The sequence below is a fragment of the Asterias rubens genome, chromosome 5 (assembly GCF_902459465.1).
Source record: "Asterias rubens chromosome 5, eAstRub1.3, whole genome shotgun sequence".
NCBI classification, from domain to species: domain Eukaryota; kingdom Metazoa; phylum Echinodermata; class Asteroidea; order Forcipulatida; family Asteriidae; genus Asterias; species Asterias rubens.
Window position 1 is genome coordinate 9,757,236 of NC_047066.1, and position 14,651 is coordinate 9,771,886.

General features: G+C 37.0%; 1 protein-coding gene across 1 annotated transcript; it reads right to left on the reverse strand.

The window, feature by feature from the left end:
• Positions 1-290: 290 nt before the first annotated feature.
• Positions 291-14,508, reverse strand: LOC117290333 (beta-ureidopropionase-like). The gene is made up of 13 exons (XM_033771668.1): positions 14,302-14,508; positions 13,307-13,478; positions 12,862-12,949; positions 12,176-12,270; positions 11,503-11,587; positions 10,943-11,019; positions 10,251-10,305; positions 9,876-9,990; positions 8,920-9,001; positions 8,011-8,053; positions 7,558-7,625; positions 3,881-3,967; positions 291-915 (listed from the first exon to the last, which is right to left on the reverse strand). Exons 1-13 carry the CDS (start codon positions 14,409-14,411, stop codon positions 832-834), a joined length of 1,161 nt encoding a protein of 386 aa, XP_033627559.1. The 5' UTR covers positions 14,412-14,508; the 3' UTR covers positions 291-831.
• Positions 14,509-14,651: the final 143 nt, after the last annotated feature.

The following is a 14,651-nucleotide window of genomic DNA, read 5'->3' on the forward strand; positions in this document are numbered from 1 at the left end:
TTTAAGTTCTTATTGTTTGACACTGTTATAACATTATAGCTGTTTCGAGCACATCTTGTGGATACAAGGAGTGGGTCCTCTTTCTTGTTTTACTACTCCAATGTCATGTATAATATCAAAATACTTTGGTTGGTTCTGGCAGAAGGTTAGATGTTTCAGTGAATGGAATTTTCTTGTGTACAAGAAACAAGGCATTGTACAGTGACTTTATGTATATCTTGTTGTTTGTTTGTCTGTTGGCGTGTTTGTTTGTTTGTCTGTTGGCGTGTTTGTTTGTTTGTCTGTTGGCGTGTTTGTTTGTTTGTCTGTGTTTTTGTTTGTTTGTTTGTTTGTTTGTTTGTTTGTTTTTATTTCCAATCATTCAACAAATAATTAGCATGGAAACATAGATTGCTCAAAAAATAGTTTTGTACTTCATAAAGTAATTAAGTATATATCTCTCGTAGTGAAAAATCCCTAAAATACATCATCTATTTATTTGTAATATACAACAAGGAGAAAATTTGCTTACAAAATCACATGTGGTTCAGTAATTCATGATTGACTCAACTTCTACACCTTCTCCTCTTCAAATACTTTGTTGAGATTTTCGAATTGATTTTCCCCAAACCAAAAAACAATATAAGGCACAATACAGGGATCTTTTAAAGGTACTACCTCTAAGTGGTGTAACCAGACTGTATCATTGTTCATTATTTGTGGCAGCAGACATTCCATTCTTCTTGAAAGAGTGCACTTGCTCACTTATGCAAATATCTGATCATTACCTGGTATGTCCGCTGCCACCTAGAGTTCCAAAAAGTCTCTCATTGGATGGAAGGCACATCTTTTCTACTCTTTAATGATGTTGGGTTTGAAGTCTAGAGATGCTGCATCAGTCAATGACTTGGCGTACATGTCATAACGTCCAGTCATCTGTATTCAAAATAATCAAATGCAATGTATTATAACGAGGTGTATCAAGTTAGCAAGACTTGAGTCATCAGGGCCCAATTTCATAGAGCTGCATGCTTAGCATAAAAATTTGCTTAGCATGAAATTTCTTCCTTGATAAAAGCAAGATTACCAACCAAATTTCCACGTGATTTTCAGAATCAGCAAACAACAGCTGAGTACCAGTAACAAGCAATATGAAACAAATGGAAATTTTGTTGGTAATCCTGTTTTTATCAAGGAAGAAATGTCATGCTTAGCAAATTTTGGTGCTAAGCAGCTCTATGAAATTGGGCCCTGATTGTGGGTTCAAATCCTGGTCAAGCCAATTGTGCTCCTGGTCAAGACAAGAAAAGCCTATTAGCATCTAGTGATGAAGGCAGTCTGATTCTTGGTTAAAAAATGCATACTTGATAAAAAGTGCTGTATGCGCCGTAGCACCTTGTTAACCTTTAAAAGCCTACATAATTGGGTCTCATATTGCATCACTGTAATAACCTATCTTTCAGAAAGTTTGTATATATACTCATTATTATTATAATAAATGTTTTGTTCATAAATCATCACTGTTTTCACGAAAACGCAATTTTGCCCCTGCTGCTGGTCTTGATCATTGCTTCACACACTGTTTCCCATTCAAGTTTTTTACATTTTTCCAAGCATGAAAGTTAAGATCCTACACAATTTATGCTGTTATTTCTTCCGGCTTGTGAGCTACAAGGATTAAGTTCAACTATGAGGCATTCTTAGTCTCATTACCAAAAATGTATCATAATAATAATAAGGGAATCAATGTGTGGTGAAGAGGTTTTCAACTAGTGGTTAAATCCCAACGAGGCCTGGTTCTTGATAATTTTACCGAGACGAAGTCGAGGTAAATTATAAAGAACCAGGCCTCGGCGGGTTTAAACCATTCGTTGAAAACCGATTCAACACACTTTGATTCCCATTCATAAATACCTTTTCGGTCAAAAACATCATCACTTTTTGATCAAAAGGTAAAATAAATGCAAAAATTATAGTTGTTCAATGATTTCTTTCAACACAACACCCCTCCAGCTATGAAATGGTAAAACCCTCCGCCGTAAACAACTCCTAATAAGGAAACTGTGCGCGTAGCGCTTATCCCGTGATGTGGCACAACTGTTTCAGCCGTTGCTCTCGACCAATAGAAATGAAGAAACTGTCTTAAAGACAATGGACACTATTGGTAAATGTCAAAAAGACCAGTCTCCTCACTTGGTGTATCTCAACATATGCATAAAATAACAAACCTGTGAAAATTTGAGCTTGATTGGTCGTCGGAGTTCCGAGATAATTATGAAAGAAAAAACACCCTTGTCACACGAAGTTGTGTGCTTTCAGATGCTTGATTTCGAGACCTCAAATTCTAAACTTGAGGTCTCGAAATCAAATTCGTGGAAAATTACTTCTTTCTCGAAAGCTATGTCACTTCAGATCAACCCCTCCCCATTACTCATTACAAAGTTTTTTGCTGATAATTATTTTGAGTAATTACCAATAGTGTCCACTGCCTTTAAACAAACAGGTGCAAGGTCGCGTGTCAGGCCCATGAGTTAACACTTTTTACCGGTCATAAACAAAGGTTTATACACACACACGCGACGCACTCTCCACCAATAGGAATAGCGAAACTGTCTGAGGTATTTATGAATATCAATTTAAAAACCCTTTCTGAGTATTATGATACCTAGAGCCTACCATTTCAGGAAACTAGGTTGAATGTATGACTCCCTCAGGGAATAGTTAGTCATCTATCTTGACCTTACCATCAGAAGTAAAATGGTATTTTCATTTTTCCCACTCTTATTCTAGAGCCTTTTTCATCCTACCCATGGCATGTCGCGTGGGAGCAATAAATTGCATTCTATTACAAAAGGATTCTATTCCACTCTATGCTCTGTCTGGATATGCGGAATGAAATAAAAAAATATAAAAATAGTGACAAAAAAACATCTTTATAAATATTTATACGCTTATCCATGGCTGACGGTTTGCAACCTCTGTGACTGAAGTTTTGGGACCTTTTGTAGATCATGTTTTTTGGCCATGACATGAATCTCTACTCACTGTGAATGATGATATATTATGAGGTATAGTTTACCTAGAGAAGTTTCAGCTTCAGTAGGCAATTTTTTTTAGGAGAGGCAAGTAAATCTAAAATAATGTTCATCTCCTCAGACGAAAATTGTTTTTGTGACATTGTTTTACTCATTCCTTAAAACAAACCACAGCACCTCAGCAAGTAATTATTTAAGGGAAGCTTTCAACCATCTTTATCTTCAAACCATGTAAGTTTGATGTAAATCTGTGGACTTTGTGGGTTTTTTGTACAAAAAGTATCCCAACCCATCTCATAGCTGTTAAGCCACCCCCCCCCCTTACGTCCCTTAGCTACTTAGGCCGCAAGACAGCCATCCGTCTTGTAAGATAACAAAGCTCCCAAAAACAACAACAAATAAATAAAAAAAGTAAATAAAAAACAATCAAACTACAACAAAAAAGGTAAAAAAAAGGGGAGAAGTAAAATAAATAATTAAACAAATAAAATTCAAAATAAAAAAATAACGTTTCTTTGGTCAACCAAAATAAATAATAAATGAAAAAAAAATGAAAAGAAAATATTTTAACCATTTGCCGATTTGCAATCTGCTCTAGCAATGCAAAGGGTTTTAATCCCAATCGAGTGATTTGGCCATGAATTGTTTATTTCACACAACGCGAGAAGAATACTGGGTATACAGTGCTTAATACACATCAGTGTAAGCGTAAAAACAAACTATACACTTTATCCCCGATGCAAGACTATTTTCTGTTGAACATAAAACAAATATACAACAAATATACAACATTTTATAAAGCAAAACATTTGAGACAGTCTGTTAAGCCAGAAAACAAGCAAGTTAAAGAACAAACATATGCTTACCTGGAAGCTCCACTTGTCTCTGATTTGGCGTACAAGGTTCAGATCCACCTCAGCTACCAGAAGTCCATCCCTTGTACGAGATAATCCCTACAAGAATCATACACAAAAGTATTCAGAGTGTAGATAGTTCCCGATTTAAATTTTGTGAGACGCCATCTTTCTTGTCTTAACTTCTGTTAAGAACTCAAGAATCATCAATAGCCTCGGTTGTGTATTGTGGACTAGTGGTCAAGCGCACTGGACTCACGCTCAGGTGTTACTGATCAAACTTTTGTCCTTGAGCAAGATACTTAACCATAATTGCTTTATCATTTGTATGGGACATAAAGCCGTAGGTCTTGTGTACAAGGAATAAACTAAAACTTTTGTGTACAACTAACATGTACAGACCATATTTGAATGTGACATCAAAACAAAAAATTATGTTGACAAAAGTTGCACTAGATATCAAGGTAAGGGACTTATAATTCTGTTTTTCATTTTCAAAAAGGACTCTCTCTGTTGAAAAATGGGTGGATCACAACTAAATTTACCTTGGAACCTTACCCCTCTATTTAAGGTGTTATTTTATTGACTGTCAAAAACAGAATTAGTCTTGTGATATTGTGCACTGAAGAGAACAGTGAGAATCATGAAAGAAATAACTATATATTTTGTAGATGTTATCCTATAGGCAATTGCTAGCATAATAATGGACGAGGGGATGATACAGGCAGAATGAAGAAGTGATTTTTAATGACAATTTTGAGCATAATTGGTCAGTGCAGTAATGCGCATTGAACTTATTTTTAGATACCTAAGCCATTTATAATGAAAGATTGTATGAAGCGTGAGAGGTGATGCAAGATTCATAAATGAAAGATTTTTAATGAGATTTCTCAATGCAAATAGTGAGTGTGAATAGACTCACTGGTCAATGCACTATCCCGCACAGAATGTTTGATTTATTTGGGGGGACAGGGGGTATTTCTAAAATGAAAACACAAGTCAAATAAATGACTACTTTTTTTTTATACAATTGCAACCTCAAATTGGTCTGTGCAGCAATACATATTGAAATTACCATATTTAGATACTTATAAATTTATAAATGATTCACTTCATTTATTAATGACTTAATAAAGCCCGAAAATGAATGGAAAAAAAAAAATTAGCGGACAGGTTGAGTTGTTATAAAATTGATATGCGCCACTGCGCAACAATATGCATGGAAGACAGGCAGTTAAAGTCGTCTATGAATTTATTATTTATGTTCATCATTCCATTCCTTGAACATTGAATGCATCATTAAGCGCGAGACGTGGGGCAAGTGAAGTGAATGAAAGTAACTATATAAAACAAATTCAAAATTCATACGATTTTTCCCAGCAACAATTTACGCACCAAAGAAATCATTGCCTCCCAACATTGATCAATAAAATGTAAGCCTTCATGCTTGCATTGAATTAAATCTTGAAGGTAATTCGAATCACAAATGAGTTGCCCAAGGATTGCCTATCCCCCCCCCCCCCCCCACCACCCCACCTCACCCATTGCGGTACAGCATACTAGAAATGCTTTCTTCACCTCTTTTACCGACAACAAATTTGAAGATGGAGCTCGGTTTGGTAATAACTTGTCACAAAATTGACTTATTTCAATCTGAAAGCTCACTTATTTTAAAGTTCAGCCACAAATCAAGAAAAAAAAGCATTTGAAGACCCACAAGTCATGGAGCTTATTTCCCTTGAAATTTTCCTTCTTGTTGGTGTTCTTATTTTTTGGCGGGGGCAGGAGGCAATTTTTTTTTCCCCTACACTTTAAAATTGCGACCCTCAAAAAATTAATCTGATTTATTTTTGAAGAGTTTCCTTTTTTGAATCGCTTTAAAATAAATTAGTGGTGCAGAAACAAAAATGCGGGCGGGGGAGGGGCTCATTTACTCCAGGTTGAGCAACTAACCAAACAGTCTTAAGGGCTATATTTTGAAGCAACACCCGGGGGATGTGCAGATCATTATGTGTTCTCCAGATCAATTAAAGCACATCGATAGCCAACACTTCAAGTGAGAAGTAACTTAAAAATACCTCTTAGGGACCACAGCCGAGATTTATTTACACACGGTTGTACCCCAAGGTTACTACAAAGCAGTAGGCATATTTCATGTACTTATTAGAGAGATGGGATTTCTCCCCCCCCCCCCCAACTTGTTAATTTTTTTTTCATTTAGATCAAATTCATAAAGACATGAAGATAACATGAACATAAAACAGATATGGAATACCCCAGATTGCAAATTAGATGTTTTTAAAACCAAAGATAAATGTAAGCAGGCTTCGTGCTCACAAGCTTTTGCGCTCTCTCCAGCTTTCATGCTTTGAGCTCACAGCTCATTTTTTTTTAACAGCCCATCACATCCCTGATTATATCTTGTTACTGTGTTAGCCTAGCCACACCATTCAACGCTCCAAACATCACTTACTTCAAGTACATTAATAAACTTGAACAACCATCCATAAAAGTTCAATATAGTTACCGACGTCAGCACCCGCCATTTTCTTTTATTTCACATGGGATTATAAACTAGACTAAGATTCATCTATTACAAAGTGACACAAAAATCATCTTTCAAAATAATAAAACTCTATTGCCACAAAAACATATATCTATTCAAATCAACAACAGCGCATTCCTGACCATGGGGGGTATAAAAAAGGAATTAAAAAATGCATGGCTAGCTGACACTGTGCCAAATATAACAGTCTATAATCCGAAAAAAGACTGCAAGCTGCATAGAGGGTTTTCAGAGCCACAGAGACAGAAATACCATGGGAATAATGGAAACTAGTAATATGGCATCAATATTACATGTAATGAGGGAAGACTAACAAAGCGGTGAACAGCCACGGTGGACATCAAAGCTGTCACAGAAACTTTAATTCTTTTACAAAAAAAAAAATTTCCCCAGGATTTCTTCGCAGTAATATGAGGTTAATTCCAACTAGGGGGAATTCCATTATAAGTGGAAGGACAGCATCATGTTTCTGATGTAGGTGTTAGCACTAGGAGCAGTATAAAAAAAATATTAAAATACAGGCCGTGGGGAAAACTGACACCATATCCAGCAATTTTGTGTTTGTTTCTTTTTACTTGTGAAATTAATATCATAAAAACGTCATTGTGCATGAGGGAGTTTGAGTCGCAAGAAGTGTGAACAAATCCTACAGGTGTTGTTTGCTTTGTTTGTTAGCTATGCACAGCGGGTTCTACTGATTTGATCTGTCTGCCCGTACTTTGGATGGCACCATGTGATGGCTTTGAATTGTTTAGTGGCCATCAACTTTCCACATACAACTTGTTACATATTAAGTCAATTAGGCTGTATGACAATGGCCTTGCCCTCTAAAAGACGAAATCCCGACCAACTCGATGGAAAAGCTTCGTTATTTATGGTTTTAAGTAAATAAAAAAAAATAAAAAAATTAAACCCCCAAAAATAAAAAGAAACTTCAAAAATAACACGACAAACTGGAAATACAAAATTATTATACAACTAAAATTATTTTTTTAACAAAACAAAACATACTTGAATTTGTCTGAAGAAAAAAACTACCTAAGAATTTAAAGGGTATGTGAGCAGTTTTTCCACATTTCATCCTCAGTTGACTGAGCTTCCAAATTATGATCACAGCTCTTACCCTTGTGCGGCTTCCATCCGGAGCTGCTACGTAACTGGATCCATAGAAATGACCAAAGTCATTATGAGCTGTAAAGGAACAAAACGAACAGTTCTTCAAAGGCAATGGACACTATTTGTAACAACTCAAAATAATTGTAAGCATAAAACAGACTTAATTATGTGTAATGGAGGGCGGTTGATAGTATAAAGCATCTTGTGAAATGGCTCCCTCTGAAGTTACCTAGTTTTTGAGAAAGAGGTGATTTCTCACTCAACTATGAAATACTTCAGTCTTGAACCCTTTTAAGGCATCTGAAAGCACACAACGGGAGCAAGAGTGTTTTTTCTTTCTTTTGCAACTTTATAACCACTTGAGTCCAAATTTTCACAGATCTGTTATTTTATGCTAATGTTAGGATACACCAGTAAACAACGCAAAGTTATTCACTCATTCTCAGCTCTGCAAACCTACCTTTTTTTCCATCACCAGAAGTGAAGGCAGATGGAAACACTTCCTGTTTGACAAAAAAAAAAATGAAACAATATCCAAAGAGTTGTGAATTTACTGCAAACTACAACCTTGTAAGTTTGTTCAGGTCTTTATTTTTAAACAAGGAAGAGATTTGAAAGGATGGGGGACCAAATCTTCATGAATCTTTTATTTTTACTTTGAAGGTTTTGATTTTTTTTTGTAGATCAAAGTTTTGGTCATGAAATGAATCCCTACTCACTGTGAATGAAGATGTATGTAGTATAATTTACCTGTAGAAGTTTCAGCTTTATTTGGCATGAAGTTTTTGAAGAAGAAAACAAAAAGTGAAAATCACAGAGCAATGTTTTCAGTCCCGTAAACCCCAAAAAACTATTTTTGTGAAATTGTTCTACTCATTTCTCCAAAACTATTGATAATGTTTGAAGATGACAACAGAATGTTTCCTTAGAAGAAGAATATGATACCATGGTATTACAAAGCAATTGTTGCACGCTGTGACGAGGGTCCATAGGTTTTGTACTCCCTCTGAGGCAAATTGCACCAGAGGCGAAGTCCTACACACATGGATGTGACAGGCTGTTGAAAACAAAACTGAACTATATGAGCCCAAATGGTGAAAGCTCGCAAGCGCGAAAGCTTTCGAGTGCGAGGCCTGCTTATATACATTTATTTTGGGTTTTGATAGCGCTGCTCTGCAATCTGGGGTGTTCTATATGGTTTCATCCCCATTTTCTTATAAATTTAATATTAATTATGAAATATAATTTGGGGTGGGGGGGGGGGGTTTAAACAAAAAACAGATTCCTGGTTAAAAACAGAGAAATCACATCTCTGTACCCATAGGCCCCCAGCTCCTTGGTCTACCACAGATTAAACCTACAATCTTACCGTGCCCACTCTATTGATAGCAGCAGTGAAGTAGGTGTTTGCGATGGCTGCATTTCGAGCCTCGATAGACCACATCGGTTCACTGGTAAGAATTAAAACACAGAAGGAATCGCAAAAAATTATCTATCCACTCCCTGAACTATTGGTAATTACTCAAAATAATTGGAAGCATAAAACTTACTTGGTAACAAGGAGGGCTGTTGATCGTATAAAACATTGTGAAAAACGGCTCCCTCTGAAGTAACATAGTTTTTGAGAAAGAGGTAATTTCTCACTCAAAATAAAAGACCTCAGCTGAAGCCTGTTATTATGCATCTGAAAGCACACAAAGTTGTACAACAGAGGTGTTTTTTCTTTCATTATTCTCTCGCAACTGGGATGACTAAATGAGCCCAAATTTTCACAGGTTTGTTAATTTATGCTGGCGGTCACTTCGGTCACTAAATATGTAATGAGATCATGATAGAAATCTTCTTGTAAATTTTTAAAACACAAGTCTTCAGCCTGGGTTTCCAGCTTGGGATCAATAAGCAATAGTCCTTGAGAGGGGTTTCCCCTGGTGTCTATGGCATGGTTGGCTGCAGAACCAACACTCAGTTGATGAGAGACACCAGGGGTGGATTTCACAAACAGCTAAGACTAGTCTTATCTTGAGTAAGGATGCCTTACTCGTCCTAACTCAGGACTCGCCTTATGTTTTTAATATATCCTAGGACTAGTCCTAAGTTCTTTGTGAAATTGACCCCAGAGCTTACGTCCAGTGCACTCTTTCACTTGGCCATGACAAGACTTGTGGACAAGTCGTTAAATGTCTGCCACAGTGATAGCGAAACGGCTCTTCCGCAACTATCTCGTGAAACTGCTGTTCTGTGCGAGACTATTGCTCTCACGACTACGGTCTGGCATAAGACATTGGGCTTAGTGGTTGTTGCTCTAATAAAGTCGGCAATTTTTACCTCAATGCTCCAACGGTAGCTGACGGATTGAAGACGATCTCCGCCCCGTTCAGTCCATACATCATCCAGTTTAGAGGATGATGACGTCCATAGCAGATGTTAACTCCAATGCGACCTGTTTATCAATCAGTCAACCAGTTTATTGCACTAGTTACTACATGTATAATTATAACCATTACTATAACCATAAACAACACCATAACCAGCAAAAAAAGTTAAAATTTGGCAAGTTAGAGTTACCTACTTCATTTAACTTTGTGGTTGTAAATAATCGATATTTTATACATAAAAATAATTTTGATTTATCAAAAAAACAGTTTACAAGGCTAAATTTTGAACAGGACCATCTGTTAAGGTGGAATGAGGTGAACTTACCAAACTGTGTGTCAAAGACTCTGTGTCCAGTGTTCCCCTCAAGGTAATAAGTGGACTGCCAAAATAACAAAAGACAAACATAACTAATTAATCTTTTTTTTACTATATGATTTGTTTGTATTTAAGAGATATCGCCTAACTGTCACGGCCAATTCAAGGTGTGGACTACACATAACTGATTTGGGCTGTCGACTCAAATCAACTGCCACCAGGAGCAAGTTGCCACCTACTCCTGGGGTTGAAACAGTGTTACCCTCTATGCAGTCCGTAAGGATGTAGGCATGGGTGTCATCCACTAAAAAGCATGGGTGGCATGGTTGGCTTGTGTGTAAAGTGTCGCCTCTCACCAAGGTGACCCCGGTTCGATTCCCGGCCAGGGCCATAAGTTAAGTCCAACAGTTTGGGTGTTGAGTTACTGTATGTTGGACTGAAGACTGCACTAGTAGACTTATCATGCTTATAATGGGATCAGGCATACAATGTACCACCACAATCAGAGTCCAACAGTTTGGGTGTTTTATTTTTCCATTTTATGCCCCTTTTAATCAACCGTTGCCCTTTTCGTGTCATATCTATTTTTAACTATTGTAATGACTCTGTAATTTTATTTTTGGAAGATTGTCAATTTTAATCAAATTCAATTCACATTCAATTCAATTCTTAAATACAACATAGAGCTACTTTCCATATACCTCATTGAAGTCACCAACTCTCGGGATGTGATTTTTGCGAGTCTTGCCAATTACAGCGCCAGAGTTAGAAATCACAACTGGATGTACGCAAAAAGAGGTGAAAGGAAGAATTGTAATGAAACATTATTCCGTAGAAGGGCCAGTTGACATAGGCATGATCAAAAATGAAAGCTCGGGGTGGGGTCTGCAGCCCATGCACATGGTACACTTTCCACAATAATTAGTTGTTGCTTTTGTAAACTTGTAGGTATTATGCCGGTCGAATTATGTCAACTCAGGAAAAATAATCCATAATCGGAACACACAATCTGAGAGTAATGGTCAGTAATGCTACTCAGACTCAACTTTTGTGGAAGATAAACCACTATATTTTTCAATAACCACATTACTTTGAAGTGAAATGATTCCCAAATCTGTCTATTGAAAGCTGCCGTACTTTTATAACCAAGTGAGTTTTTATTGCCATTCATTTCAAGAGTGATTACCAAACTTATACCTTCCCTTTAAACTATAAAGAAAGACACAGAAATAAAGGCTGATTTTGGACTGTTGACTTTTACCTGTAGTATTCCAGATAGTGTCACTATGAGTTGAATCCCTCTCCAATATAGATGACAAAATAACCATGTTGTAGCGCTTCGCAAGCTGTGGAGAGAAAATACAGACACGAAAAAAAAAAAAAAAAAAAAAAAAAAAAAAAACATTTAATAGATGTAGGATCAAAGGTCACACTGGTAAGATACTGCTCTAGAATTGCAAAGGTCATGGGTTCGAATCCCAACCGAGTAATATGTCTTTGATTTATTTCACAGAGCACTGGAAAGTACTGAGTATACAGTGCCAACAGACATCGGGGTGTAAAACAAAAGTGATATAACAAAACAATTTATTTGCTCCAGAAAGACAGGGGCAGACATAATATTTACTAGTAAGGAGAGATAATGATTTGTCTTTAATTGACACTCGGAAGATTTCCAGTGATATGAGCTGTGGATGAGGCTTAGGGAAAGAATTCAAGCAATTTTGAGTTAGATGAATTGCTAGATTTGTAAACACTGGTAAAGGACGGTGCAATAGTTAAGTGGCTGTCTGAAAGACACAAATGTCAAGACTTGGACTCAAAAAATTCAGACTCTGTGGACAGATCAAAAACACCATGGAGCTCGAGTCCAGTTCCATCCGGCCACTACACGGTTTAAGTTACTTGCATGTTGAGTGTTGAGTAAAGCTTACCTCTTGACAGTACACAGTCGTTGGTCCATCTTCGGCTGACTCGGCAAACTCACACCAAGGTTCCTTTTCTCGAGTGCAGAATGCAAATGGCATATCTTTAATGACGGAAATGGAGCCAAAACAAGAATAAGAGAAACAAAATATCTGTGGCTGTTAGTTCTCAAGGTTAAAAAGTTTTCTGTTCATGAAAATATTGTCAGAAAAAAAAATGTACTTAGTATTCTATTATTATCTTCTTCTTCTTCTTCTTCCTTACAAGTGCTGCTTTATAATTGAAGATTACCGCAATACAGCTAAGCGCATGCGTGAAACCATGAACCACTGGCAGCTTCGAAGGGTGTCATGGCCGAGTGGTTGAGAGCATCAAATTCAAGTTCTGGTGGTTAAGTCATTGGAGTGTGGGTTCAAATCCCGGTCTTGACACTTGTGCTCTTGAGCAAGATGCTTCACTATAATTGCTTCTCTTCAGCCAGGGGTATAAATGGGTACCTAGCCTACAAGTGACAAGGGTAGAGGTTGATATTGTGTATGACCAGGATTCGAAACCCCACCCCCCTGATGACTCAACCACCAGAACTTGGATTTGATCCTTCCACAATGCCATGATGTCACCCTTCAGTTTTCTAGCACAAAGAAATTGTTATTCTGCTGGCAAAACTATGCAACCCAAATGGGTGTGTACTTACGCCATGCCTCTTGTAAACAGAGGATGTTCACTCCGCATTGCCCCGCTGTTTCTACAATCTGACCTATACGCCTGTGTAGAGCATCACGCTGTTGTAACAAAACAACAAAAAGCATTTTTTTTTTTTTTTTTTAAGGTACACCTGCCTAAGAGTTATATTTCCCATTATCTTGATTCTGATTGGTTGATCTATAGTGTGTGTTCTAACTCTGCGTATTACGCTTCTATAAGCTTTACGCAAAACGTAGACCTACAGCTTATAATTATAAGAAGTAAGGAAGAATATAGCGTGTCTGCATTTCATATAGCCAAACTAGCCTTCGGCCTCTTGGGATATGGTCTGCTGGAAGCGCTATATTTTTCCATATTAAACTCGCGTTTGTGTGATAACTTATAATGTTTCAACATGTCTAGAGAGTTAACGACTGGAGATCAAATTAATATACCTGATCCTTGATGGGCGCTGATGTTGGTAAAACGATTTTATTTTGGACCAAACCAATTCGCACGATACGAGGTTGGCGCAGCTCTTCTGGCTTTGCTGAAATGGAATGTCCGACAAGCTCAAAATCTCTCTCCTTCGCAAGACGAACTGCTTCCTCTGGTAACTCTAAGGGCCTGAAAACAAAACAAGTTTTTGACAAGTTCTCTTCATAATTATGAAGGCAATGGTGCAAAAACTTTAAATTGTCATGTCAGTAGAAAAAAAAACCTGATTTTGCAATGTCGTTGCAGGAAAATGCACCGCTGTTTTTTTCACCTTGTGAACTAACGTGAGCCGCAATTTTACACTCCACAAAATGGTGGACCGTGTTAGTTCAGAAAGTGAAAAGAAACCATCTAATTTCAAAACATAATTGTACTTGTGTGTGGATCATATATTCTACTTTAAAAAAAAATTCCAACCATATTCATTTCATAACAAATGCTTTTTAAAGCTCAAACCGCCCAATCTAAGGCAATGTCACATGTGACCCTTTAATTAAGTTCTTAACCCAAAGGGCATTTTGTTAATATTAATATTTGGCAACTGTTACTCGCCCAAACAACCCACCAAACCCATGACTAGCACTGCACTGCAGTAGAGTGAGATTGAGTACGTAGTGTAGTAGTATTGACCTATTGAACTTGAAGTGAACTGTTCACACTCCACTCACCAACATTTGTAACATCCTGAAAATAAATAATGGATGGAAAATGAAATAATGCAATGGAAAAATGAAGTGTAAACTTGAAATTTTGAAGTGTTAATGAATAAAGTAGTGGTCAACTCAAAGTACCCGTTCTGTGCTCATGTTGTCATGAGCTATGACAACTTCGTAATTGTACTGTACGGCTACAATATTCAATAATATTATTTATTACAATACAATACAATACAATAAATAAAAAATTGTATTTGAAACTAAAATAATCAAATAAAAGTTCAAGTTCAACAAACTTTGATTTCGATCCATCTTGGCCATAGATGATTCGTCGAGCTTCTGCTAACTTATCGGCTGGCAGATGATCCTCCAGTATTTTCTCCAAACTCTCGCATTCCTCGGCCATTGTTGCTTTGTTTTTTTAGATCCACAAAACCGAATAATCTGTCACCAGGAGGGGAGGTGTACGTGTGCAGTTATATTATAATATAGTCGTCCGTCCGATAACGTACTTGACCTACTTTCCAGTGTAACTCTGTTATGTTCATCAGAACCCATACGCTTCTGGGACATTGACGGGTAGTGTTAGACAGTTAAACTCACAAACAAGTCCTTCTAATATTATTTCCAATTTTTTTTTTTTAAA